Consider the following 20782-nt stretch of genomic DNA (forward strand, 5'->3'; position numbering starts at 1 on the left):
CCTCATATGCATGAGAAAGCTGGATAGTAAATAAGGGAGACCATAGAAGAATTGATGCATTTGAGTTATGGTGTGGGAGGAGATTATTAAAAGTATCATGGACTGTCAGAAGAACAAACCAATCTGTGTTGGAAGAAGTATAGCCAGAGTGCTCTTTGGAAGCCAAGATGGTCAGACTTCATCTCTCATACTTTGGACATATTTTCAGGAGGGACTAGGCCTTGGAGAAGAATATGATGTTTGGTAAAATGGAGGATCAGAGAAAAAAGAAGAAGACCTCTAATGAGATGGAATAGCCAAGTGGCAACAGCAATGGGATTAAGTACAGCAATGATTGTGAGGTTGACACAGGACCATGCAGTGTTTTGTTCTGTTGTGCATATAGGGTCACTATGAGTCAGTACCAATTGGGTGGTACCTAACAACAACTTGAGTATGGTTATGCTTTGTGAGTTATAGTCAGGTTTACAATGACTGCTTTTCAGAAGTAAATCAGCAGGTCATTCTTCCAAAGCACGTTAACTGAACTCAAACCTCTAACATTTTGGTTAGCAGCAAAGTTCATTCATTGGTGTACCATTCAGGGATACATGTGGTCATCTTGAGTCAAAATTGACTTAACAGCAATTAAATAAAACCATATCGAGCATGCACAGGGTGTTGTTGTTGTAGTAAGTGCCACTGAGTCAGTACTAACTCAAAGTAACCCTGTATCAGGTTTCCAAGGGGCATGTTGTGGGTTTAAACCACTGACCTTGCAGTTAGCAGTCCAATGCTTATCATACAGTCATACAAGGACAGGGTAGTGTTTCAAAATAACTGAGAATTAAACAGCAGCTAGGAGGCTATGTTCCCGAGTAGGACTGAGGAGATGGAAGCTGAATTCAAGTCCTGCCAGAAATGAAGGGCATTGAAAAATATTTGAGATTTTAACTAAGCCCTCAGAAGATCTGTCACTTAAGAGTAAGCGCAAAACTGAAACAGACCAGCTTAGCAAAGCCACAGATGAACTATGGATAGAATACAAGTGATCTGCTGACATTCTATCTTCCAGCCAACAGAAAAACAATGTTTTTCATAAGCGATAACCACATTTAAATAAAATTATTATGCATGCTAAAAGGAAACTCCTCAGCAAGATATACTGAAACAGTGGTTGCAACAATCAGCGATTGGGAGGATGGTCCTGTACAGGGGGCAGTGTTTCGTTCTGTTATATGTGTGGTCTTTATAAGTTGGAGTTGACCTGACATCACCTAACAACAACAAAGAATAAAAGATGAAGTGACTAAAAATAACAACAGCAAAATAAGAGAGACAGAAACAAATAAACCAAAACCAAAGGCAATAATAAAAAAAATATATTTAAATCATGATCATTTAATGTCCCAGAAAATAGAAAAAAAAAATGGATAAATTTCTTAAATCACAATAAAGTTATTTAAAAAAACAGTCAAATAAAAAGAAAGTAAAAATTGAAATCCAATATTATCTAATCTACAGAATATTGGTTACTTTTCTCTCTTTCTTCCTTTCTTCTTCCCTTCTTGGTTGCTTCTACCCTCTAACTCACCTCCAACCTTCAAAAAAATACTTGTCACAACAGCAAAGTTAAAAAGGTAAAAAAAAAAATGCTGGCAAGGGTATAGAAAGGTTAGAACAACCTTAAAACTGAACCATAGTGCAAACAATATAGCACTTTGTTCAAGTGTTGGAAATAGAAATACTATATGATCCTGCAATCCTAATACTAAGTATCTACAAGGAGCTCTGATAGCGTAGTGGTTACGAATCGGGCTGCGAACCTTAAGGTCAGTGGTTCGAAACTGCCAGCCGCTCCGCGGGAGAAAGATGAGGCTTTCTACTCCCGTAAGGATTTATTTACACCCTCGGAAACCCTGTACAGGGTCGCTATGGGTCGGCTCCGACTCGAAGGCACTTAACAACAACAACAACAACACTAGATAAACAGTAGCTATAACACATTGCAGCATTATTTACAATAGCAAAAACATGGATCAACAACCTATGGTATGCATGTTAAGCAATGTTAAAGAAAAATAAGGAATCTGAGAAAAACCTTATAACATTCATAAGCCTGGAGAACATTATGCATACAAAAGAATAAATATTATTTGTTTTTAGGTGCTGTTGAGTCAGTTCCTACTCACAGAAACTATATGCACATCAGAATGAAACATGACCCAGTCTTGCACCATCCTCATAATTGTTCCATTTGAATCCACTTATTAATCCATCTCCTTGAGGGTTTTCCTCTTTTTTGCTGGCCTTCCATTTCTCCAAGCATGATTTCCTACTCCAGGGATTGGTCCCTCCCTCATAATATGTACAAAGTATGAGCTATGACATCTCATCATCCTTGGTTCTAAGAGGAATTCTGGTTGTGCTTCTTCCAACAAAGATGTGTTTATTCTCCTGGCAGACCATGATACACCCAGTAATCTTCACCAACTCTATAACTCAAATGTATAGATTCTTCTTCTATCTTCCTTATTCATTTTCCAACTTTCACATACATATGAGGTGATTGAAAATATATGGCTTGGGTCAGGTGCTATAAGTAACATTATTGCTCTTGCCTTGCAAAGGTCATTGCAAAAGGTCATTTGATTTATTTACTGGGGTTTCCATGAGAATTGATTGTGGGTCGAAGCTAACTGAAGTCTTTGGCAACTTCAATCGTTTCTCCAGTAATCATGATGTTATTTATTGGTCCAGTTGTAAGGATTTTGTTTTCTTTACATTGAGGTGCAATCCATACTAAAGGCTGTACTGATCTTCATCAGTATGTATTTCAAGTATCTTTGCTTTAAGCAAGCATGGTTGTGCCACCTGCATACCTCAAGTTACTCATAATTCTTCATCCAATTCTGATGCCACACTGTTCTTCATGTAATCCAATTTCTCAGATTATTTGCTTAGCATACAGACTGAATAAATATGGTAAAAGAATACAACCCTTGACACACTATTTCTGATTCTAAACCATTCATTATCCCCTTGTTTTGTTCAAACAACTACCTCTTGCGTTTGTGTATAAGTTCCTCGTGAGCACCATTCAATGTTACCCATACTTTGTTATGATCCATGCAGTTGAATGCCTTTGCATAGTCAATAAAGTACAAGTAATCATCTTTCTGGTATTCTTTGCTTTTAGCCAAGATCCACATGATGTCAGCAGTGATATCCCTCAATCCATATCCTCTTCTGAATCTGGCTTGAATTTTTTGGCAGCTTCCTGTTGATATACTGCTGCAATCATTTCTGAATTCTCTTCACTTAAATTTTATTTGCATGTGATTTAAATGATATTTTTCAATGATTTCTACATTCTATTAGATAACTTTTCTTTAGAATGGCACAAATATAAATCTCTTCAAATCTGTTGGCCAGAAAGCCATCTTCCAGATTTCTTGGCATAAACAAGTGAGTGCTTACATTGCTGTATCAGGTTGCTGAAAGATTTCAGTTGTATTTAGTCAATTCCCAGAGCCTTTTTGTCACCAATGCTTTCAGAGCTGTTTGGATTTCTTCCTTCAATACCATCAGTTCTTGATCCTATGGCACCTTTTGAAATAATTGAACATCGACAGATTTTTTTGGTACATTGACTATTTGTATTCCTTCCATCGTCTATTGATGTTTCCAACTTCACTAAATATTTTGCTCATGCTGTTGTTATGAAGTGCTGTCAAATTGATTCCAACCCATAGCAACCCTGTATAGGGTATCTACGGAGCAGCAGGTGAGCTTGAATCACCGACCTTGCAGTTAAAATGGTTTTGCAGTATGGTACATTAACCTACAGTGCCACACCAGGACTCAAATGTCTTCCATTTTGCTAATAGAATCTTTGAATATTACAGTCTGAGGCAATTTTTCTTCAGTTCTTTTAGTTAGAGAAATGCTGAGCATGTTCTTCCTTTTGGGTTTGTGAACTCCAGACCTTTGCATATTCAGATATAATACTTGACTTTGTCTTCTCAAAGTTGCCCTGTGAGATTTTCTATTCAACTCTTTAACTCCCTTATTTCTCCTATTTGTTTTTGCTTCATTATGCTCAAGAGCAAGCTTCACAGTCTCTTCTGACATCCATTTTTGTCTTTCTGTTCTTTTTCTGTCTATTAAATGACCTTTGACTTTCCTTCTGTATATATATATTTATATATTTTTTTATGTCAACCCATCTCTCCTTTGGTCTTTGGTCATTAGTGTCTAATGCATCAAATCTGTTCTTGAGAGTGTCTCTAAATTCATTGGGGTATACTCAAGGTCATATATTGGCTCTTGTGGGATTGCTCTAAGTTTTCTTCAGCTTCAACCTGAATTTGCATATGAGAAATTGACCGTCTGTTCTATAATTGGCCCCTGGCCCTGTTTTGAATGACGATATAGGGCTTCACCAACTCTTCCCACAGATGAAATAAATTTGTCTCCTGTGTATTCCATCTGGTGAGGCCTTTTATGTTGTTATAAAGGGTATTTACAATGAATAAGTCACTTATTTTGAAATTTCTATCATGTGATACCCAGCATTGTTTCTATCATGATGGACATATTTTCCAACTACTGTTCCTTCCTTTTTGTTTTCAACTTTCACATTTCAATCACAGGTCATTATCAATGCCTCTTGATTTCATGTTTGATAAATTTCAGACTGAATAAATTGATAGAATTCTTCAATTTCATCATCACTGGCTTTAGTGTTTCATGCTTAAATTTGAAGAATTTGAAGTATTAACGGTCTTACTTGTAGCCATATGGATATTATCTTATCAAAGACAGAACTGCACATCAATATGTATTTTTAAATGTTCTTTTTGGTGATGAGTACAATGTCATTCTTCTTAAATTTGTTGTTCCTGGCATAGTAAACAATACCAATGGTCTGATTCAAAATGACCAATACCAGTCTATTTCAACTCAGTAATGTCTTGGATGGAGTACTTGTGTGGCACTGTAGAATAAGCAGTGGGCTTGTAACTGCAAGGTTGATGGGTCCAACAATCAACTAATATAATTCAATATGCTACAGGGTTGATAATAAGTCGGAACCGATTCAAAGACACTTAACAGCAGCAAAAACAGGGTATTTATCGATCTTTATATCTTCCATTTCACTTTTGACAACTTCTAATTTTTCTAGATTCATATTTTGTATATTCCACTATCCAATTATTAATGGGTGTTGCAGCTTAATGTTTTCATTTCGAGTTGTGCCACATCAGCAAATGAAGGTCCTGAAAGCTTAACTCCATCCATATCTTTAAGGTCAACTCAAGTAAGAGTAGGCACTTTTCCCCAGTTACATTTTAACTGTTTTCCAACCTAAGGGCCCTTCTTCAAGCACTGCATCTAATGATAGTTTGCTCCCATTCATAAGGTTTTCAGTGGCTAACCATTCAGAAGTGTTCTGTCTCTCCTACTTCCTAGTCTGTCTGAATATGAAATATCACTGAAACCTGTCCATCAAGAGTTAATATGCTAGTATTTCAAATATTGTGGCAGAACTTCCAGCATCACAACAATACACAAGTTGCCACAATCTGAAAAATTGACAGACAAGTGGTGGATAAATATTATATGAGACTACTAATACTCAAGGAACACTGGTAGGATAGTGATCACAAGTAGGGCTGCTACCCTCAAGGCCAATAGTTCAAAACAGTCATCAGTTCCACAGGAGAAAGGTGAGGCTTTCTGTTCCCATAAAGACTTATAGCTTTGGAAATCCCATACAGGGTTGCTATGCATCAGAACTGACTCCCAGCATATAACCAACCAAACAACTGTTATAAAAACTCAAGGAAAGTTTTGCACACAGAAAGAAAAATTTGTTGCTTAACAGGGAGGGGAAAGGAAGGTAAATTACTAACTACAGAGTAGTCTGAAGAAAAGAGGGTGAAGGGAAAAACAATATACAATAAGGGAGGGCAGCAAAACATGATCAACGGCAAAGAAAATTACTGTGAGGTACAAGAGTAAAAGACAATGGTAGACACTATTATACATGTAATTCAGCAATAGTAATAATAAGTAACAACATCTATGATATAGGTAGACATGCTAGCTGAACAGATGGCAAATGAGAGTACACCCAAAAGTATATGTATGTTGTTGTTGTTGTCAAGTGCTGTTGAGTCGATTCCGACCTGGTGAGCTTGAACCGCTGACCTTGTAGTTCAAACAGCTTTGCAGTCTGGCGCATTAACACACAGTGCTACACCAGGACTCCAGAAGATATTTTACATATGTATTTATACATGCAGTCAACATATCTAAGGATATTATAGAGCATATCATGGGCAAGAGTCCTGGTGTGGCGCTGTGGGCTAGTGTATCGAACTGCAAAGTCGTTTGAATTACAAGGTCAGTGGTTCAAGCTCACCAGTTTCTCCTTGGTAACCCTATACAGGGTCACTATGGGTTGGAATCAACTCAACAGCACTTAACAACAACAATCATGAGCAAAATTATTAAAAAGTTTGTATTTATAGTCAAATACCTTGAGGGAATGATTCACTTAGCTTGGGGAGTTAGGACCATAATCTCAGGGGACAACTTGGTCAATTGGCATGAAATAGTGCACAAAGACAATGTTCTTTCTCTTACTTTTGTAAATAGCTATGGAATATTAAAAACTTGTGAGTGGTAATCTAAGAAGCAACTATTGGTCTCTCATGTTCTGGAGCAAAGAAAGTTAGACTCAAGGAAACAATTAGGCCAAAGGAGTAATAATGGACCACACAAACAACATTTACTAGCCAGAGACCAGAAAAACTAGATGGTACCAGGCTATCACTAATTACTTCTTTGATCTGGAACACAATAGAATGTCCTGAACAGAGAGGGGAAAAAATTATGTAGAAAAAAAAACCCCACTGAATCAATATTAAACAAAACAAAACAAAAAAGTCCAGAAAGATACTAGTGGAATCCTAGGACTCTGGTCCTTCAATAATCTGCAAGCCTGGAACTGAACTCATCCCCAAGGATCCACTTTTGGTAAAATGATAGATGGGACTAGAAAGTGAATAACAATACCAGAAAGCAATGTACTTCTCAATACAATCAACCATACAAGATTAAAAGGATAGCATTTTCCAAAAACAAGGTTCAGAAGGTAGAAAGTTTTTGGAAAGAAAGGATGAATGCAAATGAGGCACCCAGAAAAGAAGTGGGGAAAGTGTTGCTGTAGTTACAGGATTACAACCAATGCCACAAGCAAAATGTTCATCAATTCCTGAATGGGAAGCTAACATGCTTTTTGAACTATCACCCAAATTACAATAAACAAACATACTAGTCAGCAAACAAAAGCGAAACAAAACAAACTTGTTTTCACTTAATGCTGCAATAGAGAGTACAAAATGTACCTGCAAAAAAAAAAAAAGAAGAGGAGGCAGCATATTTAATAGAAAGAGGACAGATACTAAAATCAAAAAAAAAAAAAAAAAGAAGAGGAGGCAGCATATTTAATAGAAAGAGGACAGATACTAAAATCAGTCTTGTGTTTAAACTCAGTCCCTGCCACCTATATACCTGAGTGATCTAATACAAGTTACTTAGCCACTCAGAATCTCAGTTTCCTCTTGAACAGAAGTAAACTGAAACTTACACTCGTCTTCAACAGAATTGTTTTGAGCACTAAGTGAAATACATCATAAATAAAAATGCTAGCATAGAAAACTACACAATTAGTATCAACATTTCCTCTGTTTGCCATTACCAACCGAGAGCAGCATATATGCATAGCTGGTAAACTTGAACTTCACAATGGGATATTATTTATGTATTGACTGTGATTCAATGTCCCCCAATAAAGATGAAGGAAAACACAATCTGCATTTCCTTTCTCTGTTTCTAATACTTTGGACAAACAAAATGTCTGTACAATCAATAGCCTCTTAAACTCCTAGCAGGGGAGAGGGGAAAGTATGTTGTAAATATCTGGGACAAATATCAAGACTATTAGACCAAGGCTTTGGTTGCTAAACAATGATATGCATGCTCTGCCTAGCCTTTAAACAATCATTCCTATTAAATCATTTGTCTCTCTGACACATCTAATGAAGTCATGCTCATGATCAGCTTAATCACAGGATGTAGCACAGCACATATTTTGACAGGAAAGCTGTTTGTATAAACTGAAATACACAGCAAATATATAATTTCATAAAATGTTCATTATGCTTTCAGTGTGATAATTCTTGGCTTGACTCCTTTTATGCATATTTACTAACTTTAAGATATGTTTAATAGACTGTTTTGGGTACTGGTTAACAACAACAAAGCCAAGAAAATATTCTTAAGCAAATCTATGTCAAGCAACTGGAGTAACAAACAATTACAAACCCAGCAAGCTCTGACTGTGGTAATCTTTAAATTACGGAACAATCACACAACTCTAGTTAAATGTCATCTATCACTAAAACTGTTCTGAGATTGAATGTAAGCAAATAAAGAAGAAAGAAACGGAGTTAATAGAAGTCATCCCAATTAACATTTTCATAGAATGTTGATAAGAAATCTTGAATTTGGCTTCTAGCTAATTATTTAGCAGCTCACTAGTGGCTGAGTAACCATCTCTAATATGTTCAAAGACTTTTTAAAGTGAGGTCAGGACATCTGCCTTGTCTGTTATAAATGATCTCCAGGCCCCGTGTGATTACATCTCAGCACTAATTAGAAGTGAGACTTACATCACTCTCATGACCTTCTCGCAGGTTGTATGTGAGGTCATGTTGAATGTCTTCCACGAATTTGTGAGCATATTCTGGGTAAAGGTCTAGAACTTCAAAGAGTCCTTTGAGGATGATGCACTGGAGATCACAGTAGGTTAAAGCCTTCACATCTGCATTGGTCTTGATCACTTGGTCCTTAATTGACAAGTTTGCACCAATTAAATCTCCTTTACCTAGAAACAGTGAGAAAGAGAGAGAGAAGAGGGAGAGGGAGGGAGAGGGAAGGAGAGGGAGAGAGAGAGAAAATGCTACTTTAAAGAAAAGCAAGCTTAAGAGTGATAACTTCAATTTATTTACAGGTTTCATTACTCTGAGATTACATTGGAAAGAGAAGAACCTATATCTAGGGCAGGTTTTCTTGAATTCAGCAGTTCTAACTTTTTGAACCTGATAATTCTTTGCTGTGAGGGGGTTGTCCTATCTCTGTACAATATTTGGCAGTATCTTTGGCCTCTGTACATATTATATGCCATAAGCACCCCTCAGCCCTCAAGCTTTGAAAATCATTGTATCTCCAGATATTGCTAAATGTCCCTTGGTGGACAAAACTCACTCCAATTGAGTACCACTAGTTTAGGGGGAAAAGGCAGCGATACCTAGAGCTAGGAATTACTGTCTTATGGATAAGTTCATCACACTCCTGTCTTGTAGATAAGTTCAGAGATAAAGGAACAGGGATAATTTGGAAAACTGGAAATCAGTCTTATATTATTGTCCATAGAGCTAGAATTATTAATACATGTCTTGACAGTCTTACCTCAAAAACAGTCATTTTCATACTCATTTTTTCCTCTTGAATGCTAAGGGCACAGACTGGGCTCCAGGCCGTCCATCACAAGATTTGGTTTTAGAAAAAGTACTTAACGTTTTTGTGACAGTTACCTTAGTGTTCAAGAGAAAAAAATAAGTATGAAAATGACTGTTGTTGAAGGGGTTTAATAAGTCTTGCTTTATGGACAATAATATTAGTCTGATCTCCAGTTTTCCAAAATATCTCTGTGCCTTTATCTCTGAAATTATATACAAGACAGGAGGGTGATGTGGGTGAGTCCTCTCTCCAGAGTGAAGAGGAAGAAGTAACTACTGGTCATCATGGGCAATGAAATCTATTACATAAAATATGAAACACAGCTCATCACTCTAATGTACTGTGAAAGTGGAGAAACGCCATTTTCTCTCTACCAAAACAGTGAATAGGGACAAACTATGAGCTCTTCAGTAGTGTCACCTCAGGTAGAGAACTAGTACTGTCATATCCAAGTTATATACGCCCTACACAACACTTCATAAATTTGGGGGAGGGGCTTTTCTTTTGTCTGCAATGCTTCTGCTTACCATACTTAGGCTGTAACTTACATGTTTAAGAACTAGTTTGCTTCCTTGAGATTGCTGATTAAGTGAAATGGAAAATATATTTAAATCTTTGAAATCTAAACTTATTTGAATCCAGAAAAACTAGTAGGAAAGTGAATCTAACTGTAAGTGCTAAAATAAAAAGCTGACTTTCGCTTCAAACTTCTTTTACACATGTTATTGTTGTTGTTAAGTGTCATCGAGTCAGTTCTGACTCATAGTGACTCTATATAGGGTTTCTGAGGAGCAGCTGGTAGGTTTAAACTGCCAACCTTAACTTTTTTTTCTTCTTCTTTAAGGTTTTTATTGTGGCTTGAGTGTAAGTTTACAGGGCATATCATCAGTTTTACATTCAACAAATCATACAACTTGTTTCATCACAATGATTACATTCCCATCCATGTACCATTAGTTAACAGTATTTCTCTTTATTCACTTTAGCTCCTTAAAAAACACACACACACTCAGACGTATATAATAATTTACACCACCAAAGGGCACATTCTGCAAGTCTGCCTCCTGATAACCAGCTCTTAGTCCCTCTCTTCCTAGGAATCTAGAGTCCTCAGCTGCTTCCTTTCTCCATATCCCCATCACTGCCTCCATCTCTGGTGTTGCTGTTTCTCTGGATAGCATCCCGCATTCTGCGTGTGCTCTTCTTCCTTAATGGGCCTCAGGTCCTTTGTTTCCGGACTGTAAGATTAACTGCTCCCCCAGTTTTGTTACAAAACTTCTACCTTTACAATTGTGACAGTCACAGTTAGTCATGACAACAATTACTCACTATTGAATCATAAGCATCTTATCCCCATCTCTTTTAATCAGACCCATCTAGATAAGATGACAACTATTCAGTGGGGACCCTTTCTCCCCCACACACTTTTAAACTCCCTCTTGAAACTTTGTAAGCCAGTCACTTCATGCTTTAGTACACCCTCATTTTAGATTGCCAATGTCTAAGTTGCCCATCCCTATCTAACCTGTGTACAGTGAGGATAGCTTTGATATTTGATGTGAATACTCCTTCCCTCTGTGTTGGTATTTAGAGTTACTACTTCCATGAGTACAGGTCAGGTTCATCAAATTGTAGCAATTTACCCTTGTTTCAATTATAAAAAAAAAAATTTTTTTTATCTTCCTCTAGTCGAGTTCTTATTATCAAGCTATTGAGGCTAGGTTAAATGGGCACAATCTGCAAGTTTGGGTATTCTTGTGCCTTTCCCCCCATTTCACATCAGCTGGATGCTTCACTCTCAACTCTAACCCTCTGTGCCTATGTCCTTGCCCATGGGCTCAGGTTTCCCCAGGTATCACTGCACTTTGGACCAACCAACACTTTTTCTTTTCTCTCTCATATTCAGGTCAACGGGAGTCAATGGACCATAGTTGAACTCAGCCCATTTCTTCATTGCTGCTTTCCCCCCTCTTCCACTCACCAGTAGACCAATGTGGTAACCAGCAAGCTTACATGCCTGCTCATGTGTTCCTTTGAGTTTTAGTCTTAGAGGGGGGTTTGTCCTGAAGTAACTTGATTTATTGCCTTGATGACTTCCCGGTGAACAGCTTGTTTATTCTTGCAGTAGCCAGTCATATTGCCATTTTTGTTTTGGTTTTTTCCTGATGATCCTTCTTTGAAGATCCATCTTCTGATGCTCTAGCTGTTCCAGGCTGGTCTGCTTGTCCTTTCTAGTTGAACTGTCCTACCTCAGAAGGTTCTGGATGGGATTCAGGATTCCACCTAAGTTCCTATACTCTACAAAGTCTCCACAAGAGGCCTGTTTCACTGGGCAAGGTTTAGAACCCCTTTAGGTTTTCCAATCAGTTATAAGCTAAAGACAGGCTTACAAGTTTTCTGTAATCATGTTTCCCAACATTCCTTTCTATACCACTCAAGTGTCTATTTTACAACAGTAGACAAAGGAAAACAATATTCATAAGACAGTCAAGCATCTTAGTATCATTTTCCCTCTTCAAACTATGCCTGGGTCCCTGTATCACAGAGCCCTGTTGTTCCAAGATTAAGAATGTATCACTATTTACTTCTGTCCTACGTAGCCCATACAAACATGCCTCAGTGTTCCCCTATCTATCTTGTTCTTCCAACTCTTTCCCCTTCATGTACAGCCCTCCCCCGCGCCTGAAACATGATGTGTCTGCTCTTACCCTGTGCTCTATCATCGCATGCCTTCACCTCCCCTGAAACCCACCACCCCAAACCACCATTGTGGTTACTTTATATTCCATTAACTTTTCCCTCCATTTTAGACAGTCTATTTTACCTGTAATCTACCTGCCCTTCCTACCACCTAGATCTCTATTCCTCTGTGTTTACCTACTCTCACATTGTAATTGTTTCGAGGACAGACTGACCTCCCAGATCCTCTAAATTTGTTCTTGTATTTTTATTCTGTTATTGAGTCTTCCATTTTTCTATTGACTTCCGGGTGATGTTGCCATGCACATCAATCTCTGATTGTTGTCTGTTCTTGTTGGTTCTCTGTCAACAGAACTCCCATTAGGATGTTTTTCATCACAAGGGTGGTTTTGGTAAAATCCCTTAGCTTCTGTTTATCCTGGAATGTTTTGATTACACTATCGTATTAGATTGACAGCTTTGCTAGGTCAAGGATTCTTGGTCAGCAGTTTTTTTCTTTCAGCGTTTTATATATGTTTCCCCATTGCCTTCTTGCCTGCATGGTTTCTGTTGAGAAATGCGAGCTTAATCTGATTTGCTTGCCTTTATTATGTTATACTTCTCTTTTCCCTAGCTGCCTTCAGAATTTTGTTCTTATCTTTGATTTTGGAGAGCTTGATTATGATATGTCTTGGTGATTTTTGTTTTGTTTTGTTTTTTGGTGGTCTATCCTTCCTGGTAGCGTAGTGGTTACGAATCGGGCTGCGAACCTTAAGGTCAGCGGTTCAAAACTACCAGCCGCTCCGCGGGAGAAAGATGAGGCTTTCTACTCCCGTAAAGATTTACACCCTCGGAAACCCTGTACAGGGTCTCTATGGGTCGGACCCGACTCGATGGCACTTAACAACAACAACAACATCCTTCCTGGGGTTCATCAAGCTTCTTGGATGCTTTTCATGTTGTTAGGAAAATTTTCTTCCAGCTGTTCTTTAACTATCTCCTCTGTGGACTTGTGTGATTCTTCCTGTTTCAGAGTGCCTATAATCCTTAAGTTATTTCTCTTTATGTTGTCCAACATGAATCTTAGACCGTCCTCAGATTTTTTAATGCTTTTATCTGCTTGTTCTTCTATCTTAGTGATATTGAGAGATTTATCTTCCAGCTTACTAGTTCTGGATTCCATCTCTTCAGTTCTACTCCTTTGCACTTTCAGTGTATTGTCCATTTCTGATATTCTATTAGTAATCATTTGGACCTCTTTTTGTAGGTCTTTAATTATTTCCAATGTTGTATCTATTTGATTGTTCCTTTGGCAATTTCCTGACTTCTTCCTCAACTCCATTGTAAAGTGTTTTGAGACATTTTATAATCATTTTTCTGAATTCCTTTTCAGGCATTTCCAAAGCGTGCCCTCCTTCCAGTATGAAGTGTAGGTCTACTGCCGACTCATTTTTCTCAGTCACTTTATTTCATTTCTGTACATGTGCTGATATGGTCAACTGTTTCTGTTTTTCAGGCATATTCAGGAGTTACCTATGGCCTTAATACTTAGATGGGTGTGTGTTTTGGTATTTTTTATGCTTTGTGATTGCCTCCAGGTAGATGTGATCAAGAGATGGGCTTCCCTTTTCACTCTTCTTCCTGAGAAATTTCAAGATGCCACTGTTGGTCATTATGATGTAACTGAGGATTTTATTTTTGGCCTGTTTCCTTTTTAGTCTGCCTGTTTCCTTTTTAGTCTGCTCCACAACCCCCAATTAAGCCTTTTTTCCTAGTGATAAACAGTTCAGGGCCGGCTTTGGTCATTTTTCATTGCCATTTCATTTTAAGTGTAAACAGTCACTTTAAATATTTAGAGATCTGTGTGCATGCATAATAGAACCCACCAAGGGTGGGGGTGGGGTGTCCAGTCACTCAGGCACCCCCACTAATCACAAGAATGGAGGTTCACAGAGAGCAAGAGGCCAATAAACATATACAAAATAAATAAATAAATAAATAAAAGAATGTCCACACCTTTATCTCCATGATTCTGTCAGGTGTTTGTGGCTGCTCTGATCCTTCCCTATTTCAGTCTCACCCAAGATGGCAACTCAGGAAGCAGCTGAGCGCCTTGGATTAGAAAACACAGGATTTCTTGCTTCTGCTATAAATTCCACTGGCTGTAAGCCTTCCAATTTTCTAAATATGCCTTCATATGTGGTTCAGGTTTCTGGGACCATCCCCTGAGCCTGCTTGGTCTGGTATTCTGTGTTGTTGCTGATGTTTGTTCTCCCAATTTAACTTTCTTATTGACCATTTTGCTCCAACTTAGAAGAAACCGACAAATGATCAATGCCAAGCAGTCCATATCTTTGGAATGTTATAGACCAAACAAATCCGTGTTGGACAAAGTATAGCCAGAATACTCTGTAGAAGCTCAGATAGTGACACTCTGTCTCTAATACTTCAGACATATTATCAAGAGGGACCATTCCCTGGACAAGGACATCATGCTTGGTAAAGTGGAGGGTCAGTGAAAAAGAGAAAGCCCTTCAACAAGATAGATTGCCACAGTGACATCAGCAATGGGCTGAAGTGAAATAGTTGTGAGAGTGGTGCAAGACTGGGTAGTGTTTCATTCTGTTTAGCATAGGGTCACTATGTGTCAGAACCGAGTCAATAGCACTTAACAACAACAACAAAGCATGAGATATTCACAAATACCTATGGCAGATCATAAAGGTAGGGTTTTACAAATCACTGAATTTCATCCAGTTAATATTTACAAATTATTTTTGGATTTAAACTATGAAATTGAGTCCAATTGGCAGAGAAATTTTAAAAAGACTAAAATCTCTGTTTCTAGACATTCACTTTATCACTCACTCACCATCATCGAGTTGGTTCCAACTCATAGCAATTGGTGGGCTGAAACCACCTACCTTGTGCTTCACAGCCCAGTGCTTATCATACAGAGCTACTTTGCTCCCATTATAGACACTTGTTATTGTTGGTAAGTGCCGTCAAGCCAATTCCGACCCATAGCAACCCTATGTAGGGTTTCCAGGGAGCAGCTGATGAGCTTGAACCACTGAATTTGTAGTTCAAATGACTCTGCAGTCTGATGCATTAGCTCACAGCGCCACACCAGGACCCCATTGTAGACACTAAGGATGAGTAAAGTCTACATGGTACAGAAGAATTCAAATTTTCTGTCACTAGCCACTTCTAGACTTGAAGTTTTGTCTTGTATACTTTGGTATAAATCTAAACTGATAGTGAAAAATTCAAAGTTGTGTACTGATGAAAGGTGAATATAGCCAGAATGCTTTGAATGCAACAGTTTTTAATATTTTGCATGTTGATGATAATTTGTCATAAAGCAATGTCCTGTAAAATAAACATTTATGTTCTACATTAAGGAATTAGTGTTTGGAGAAACTTTAAGTTCATCATACTTAGGGTTGCCATAGTATGGTCATTGCAGTACAATGGGCCACTTTTACATGGAATTTTTATCTGTGTTCTTGTAACTTACAAAATGATTGGTGGGCTATGCAAATTGAGTGAATTATGGTTTATCAAGGGGATTAGTCAGTTCCTGCTCATATTGGGAGGACATGCCTTGAAATTGAATCTAAAGGCCAATTCCACAAAGGTTCTGGGAGACCTCACTACTAGTAAGAAAAGTCTGGAACAGAGTGTATTCTTTGAACCAGGGAGCCAGGATCTCTTCACTGAAAACCTGCTTGACACAGAAGAAAGAACTAAAACACTGAAATTGTCACAAAATGCTGAGAAACAATGGTGGTGGACTTGCAGGTTCATGTAGGAGACTTGCTAATGAACCTAAAACACCTACAACAATTGCCCATGAAAGTGGCCTATGCAAGGATTATCTTGGAGGATCCTGTGATGGAGTCTTTCTATAGCAGGTGGAGTTGCATGCCTTTGGGCAGAAGGCTAGTCAGTTGAGTTTTGCTTACAGAGTAATAGAGTGTACCCTATGCTAAGGTTGAACATCTCCTCTCCATGCCCAATGGGGGCCCAGGCAGTGCCATGGCAAAAGAGGACCATAGGCCCAGGTCCAGGTAGTGAGTCTGGCACTAGCAGTAGAAGCTTAAAATGGCTCAGCAACAGAGAAGAAGCCATGGGAGCTATGGAATAGCATCATGGTAGCCATAGGCAGCAGTGACATGAAGCCTGCATCTAATATCTGACTTGAAGCAGGACATGCCTGCCCATTGACACAAGAATGGACAAAGTCAATCTGGGGAAGGGTGAGTGCTTCTCCTTTGAGAATCTGTTTTAATTCTTTACTATTTATTTTCTATAAATATTAATAATGACTTTCACTTTACCAGTAACATGTGTCTCATATATATTGGTTGATCACAGATGAATGTAGCATCCATCAAATAGTTGATGCCAGAGGTATATGTGTCTCATTCCTAAAGGTCTTATGACTATATGTGCAATGTAGCTATCAAGGCCATACAGCCGATAACTATGAAAACATCTTCAAAATCGTGTCAAAACTTGTACCCTAGAAAGACAAGTTTTTTACTTATTCATATTCATGGACCCTGTGTTAAGTCCTGGTAACAGGTACTAGTTAATAACAATATGCTTCTTCCCTCACTGCAGAAATGCCATGTGAATTTCTAGATTTAAGCCCTGAGCTAAGTTTCTTAATAGCTCTGAGTTTCAATATCCTAATTTCTAAAAGAAGAAAAGATTTCTACGGTCTCTTACAGTTTTCATTTTTCAGAATACTATTGATATTTACTAATTCATTTTTATTCTACTAGTGGGGGGGGACTTGATGAGATGCATCTGGAAATGATGTGGGTTAGAGCTATAACTTGTGTTTAATTATAATTAGGCAGACTAATGCCATCTGCAAAGAGTACATTTATCAGTGCTTTGTTTTCTTTTATTACAGCTATAAAGAAATTGGTAGGGAAAACACAATTACTTTGACATGAAATGTAGGTGAAAAAAAATATAAATTCTGTCCTCATACTAAATCCCTTCTCTTATGCATACCAAGTCCTTTCTCTTATGACAACTGCCTCTCAACATCAGATTAAGAAAAGTCTTCTTGCATTGAGTGGATAGTGGAGTGCCTTAAATAAGTTTAAGACTTGACAGCTGTTTGGTGGTATTTATTCCCCACAACAACATTACATATTAATTCATTTCTTTGGCAGAATGTACTGTATTCAATATCTATAGTTCAAACATGAAGCTATATGCTTAAGTCTATAAAAGTCAGTATTACTTTGAATTGGTCCTGTAAGACATTACCATAGGAAAAAAAGAATAAATCTCTATGGAAAGAATGTTAATCATAAGGAGCAAATATTAGTAATTCATTCTGTTTGTTTGAGTTTAGTTCTAACAGCACACAGGAGTGTTCAGAACGGTCATGTGATAGCATACACTTAAATCACTTTAGATATTTAAAAGTAGAAGCAAACACGTGAAATGTTAATCATGGAATTTATGGAGGCACCTGGGGCCAATAGCAAATGACAATGAGTTAAATCTTTCAGCTGCAAGTAGAATTATTTTTTACGAAAATCCAATTGAATCATGTTTTTAAAAGATGGCAGTTATCTAGAAGCCAGTAATTTACAACTATTATGCTTTAATGTTTTGGATGATGCATTCATACCCCATTGCTAGAACTGTTGCTAATTACCAAATCTAAAATCCACCACTATTATGCAAAAAGTTCCACATTATACCTGTATATATAGGTGTACTAAGTTGCTTACAGGTGTATTAAACTATAACATTCTGGAAAAATAGTTAGATGTCCTTTTAAAAGAAGATTTTGTCACTAGGCTGTGACTATAAGAATTCAGGAGTCCTAGTTTGGCACTGTAGGATAAGCACTAGACTGCTAACATCAATGTTGGTGGTTCAAACCCACCAGCCATTCCTCGGAAACCCTATAAAGGGTTGTTAAGAGTTGAAATCAACCCTTCAAAACAGCAACATAAGACTTATAGTGGTACTAAGGAAACTGAAAATTAATTTAGAATCTCAAAGTGACAGAATGCTTTGCCTCTGATTTCACAAAGGTGACAAGGCAGCAGAAACCATAAATTCTCCTTCTCTTAGGAAAAATGCACACATGGGATGCATCACTAGAATTTTGATAAAGAACAGTCCAAATTTATAATAAACTCTTTTCATCCCTTTTCCATGTCTTTCTACTAAGAAAGAAAACCGTAAGGCGCTGAGTCAAAGACTGAGCCAAAACTTGGAAAGGCAAGCCCTGTCTTTCTTCTGGTAAGTGGTAGCTGAAGGCTACATGAAGCAATGAAAAAATGCATGGCCTTTCATCACTCACTACTCTCTGTCTCTTCAGCTTTCAGTGGAAATAATCATAAGAGTCTAAGTGTGTTGCAAGCTTTAAATTAGATCAATGGACATAAAATAAGTTACTTCTTTCCTTTTTTCCAGAAGGTGATCTGAGTTGAAGTTTTGAAGCTTATGAGCTATAACCCTTGATAGTGAACTCATAGTGATTCTATAAAATACATGTATTGTTTAGAGGTGGAAAGAACATTGGATGCAGAGTATAAAACCTGTTTTAGCTCTTCGTTTGAGTAAACAGAGAAAATGCATCCTTTGTCTTCCCTCAGTTTTGTGAATACTTTAAGACAGCACACGTGGAAATGTGTTTTAAATGGTCAAGCTATTTATGAATACTAGGTTCTTGTGATATTAAAAAATAAACAAAAACTAATGTATTAGTCCCTTATAATTAAGACAAATTCTAAACATTTATGTATAGTTTATTGTAGTAAATCATGTCTACTTTCAAAATATGTCCTGAATTCACCTGCCTCTTGTATCACTGCTATCACTGGACCAAACTCTGATCTTCCTCCTCATGCGGATTTAATACCATGAGGACAGGACTTTGCTATTTTCTTTTCTGCTGTGATTTGACTGTTTAGAATTGCCTGAAATACTAGTAGGACTACAATAACTTTTGATAAGCATTAGTTACATATTTGGTTGAATAAATAAATAAAAGTGATTGTTAAGAGTCACATAGAACATTATGGGTAGGATTTTTTTCTATGTTAACTCTCAATTCTAATTTTTTTCAATTGCTCCTTACATTTCAATGAATAACAGTTGTGATTTGATATTTGGCGTCAACTTTGTGGTATACAATCTTCACAAATTAAGTTTTCTTTAAGGAAGTAAAAAGCTTATATAAAATTACTAGGTTAATTTTTGCTATGAGAATTTATTATAGAGGCAGAGTGATATTCCTCTATTTCTAGCACAGATAAGACTCAATGTTCATGTCCTCCTTGAATCGATGCTACATAAAACCTACAGCTACACCCTTTGAAAACCAAGCCGATATTTCACAACGAGGCAGTATATATTATGATTAATAATCTGGGATTGTGAATCAGTAAGGAATAGGTTTCTTTTCTGACAATGAAATGGAGGAAAGTTAACTCAGCTGCTATTCATTCATCTATAAAATGAGGGTGATATTTACACTATGGGATTTTTATAAAAGAACAAAATGTTGACTATAACACTTAGAACAGTGTATAGTCAATGAGTCAATAAGTGGCATAATGATGATAATAATATTAATAATAAGTGGATTAATCACATTTTGTGATGAATAGTTGTTGTATAGACCACATGTGATGAATAGTTATGGTTGTATTATGAATGATCTTAAATTCACATATTTATCTATAATGTTCATAGTCTCCATAGCAGATTTCTTTCTTTTCTTTTGTCTCATTTTATTTCTTTAATTTATTCTCTAGAATAACATTTCAGAGAAATTTTTCAACTTACACTTACCAAGAATAGCCAATACCATGCTGTCTTTAAGAACTTCCATGGAGCCAGAGCATACGAAGTAGATGGCTTGTAAAGCATCCCCTTGACGCAACAGATATTCCCCCGGAGCACAGAAAGAGGTTTTGATGTGTAGAGACAGAGACCTGAGGCAGCCCCTGCTGGCGCACTCAAAGAGGGACAGCTGCAAGATCTCCTTGTTCAAGTGCATGGTGATGTCAGAACGCAGCTCATCAGGAAAGTCTTTCAAAAGCTGTTAAACAAGATGAAGGAGGAAATCAAGTTGGGGTGAGTATAGGTTAATTGATTTACTTTGCAAGACACCTGAGATGATCATCCTATTGTCTGACCAATGAAAGTATACAGGAGAAATATATGTATGTATTATCTTGGAGAGATTTTTCGGTTACTGTAACTATATGCAATGAGCTCTGGCAGCTTAGTGGGTTATATGCTGGGATGCTAACCATAATGTCAGCAGTTCAAGTCCACCAGGCACTCCATGTAAGAAAGATGGAATTTTCTATTCCTGTAAACAATTACAGCCTAGGAAACTCTATTCAGGGTCACTACGAGTTGGAATAGACTCAACGGCACACAGCCAGTGAATATGTACTACTGAATAATCAGTTGGAAATAAATATAGAGAAATAGATGAATTAACAAAAGACTGAAGAATAAATATATATAT

General features: G+C 37.4%; 1 protein-coding gene across 1 annotated transcript in view; it reads right to left on the reverse strand.

The window, feature by feature from the left end:
• KCNH8 (potassium voltage-gated channel, subfamily H (eag-related), member 8) overlaps positions 1-20782 on the reverse strand; it is a 163800-nt gene that overhangs the window by 141311 nt on the left and 1707 nt on the right. The window contains exons 2-3 of the mRNA XM_006859165.1: positions 20095-20344; positions 8724-8938 (exon numbers count right to left, since the gene is read on the reverse strand). Coding sequence (XP_006859227.1) covers positions 8724-8938; positions 20095-20344 — 465 coding nt within the window. The remainder of the gene's footprint in view (positions 1-8723; positions 8939-20094; positions 20345-20782) is intronic.

Source organism: Chrysochloris asiatica, unplaced genomic scaffold, assembly GCF_000296735.1.
Source record: "Chrysochloris asiatica unplaced genomic scaffold, ChrAsi1.0 scaffold00030, whole genome shotgun sequence".
Taxonomy (NCBI): Eukaryota; Metazoa; Chordata; class Mammalia; order Afrosoricida; family Chrysochloridae; genus Chrysochloris; species Chrysochloris asiatica.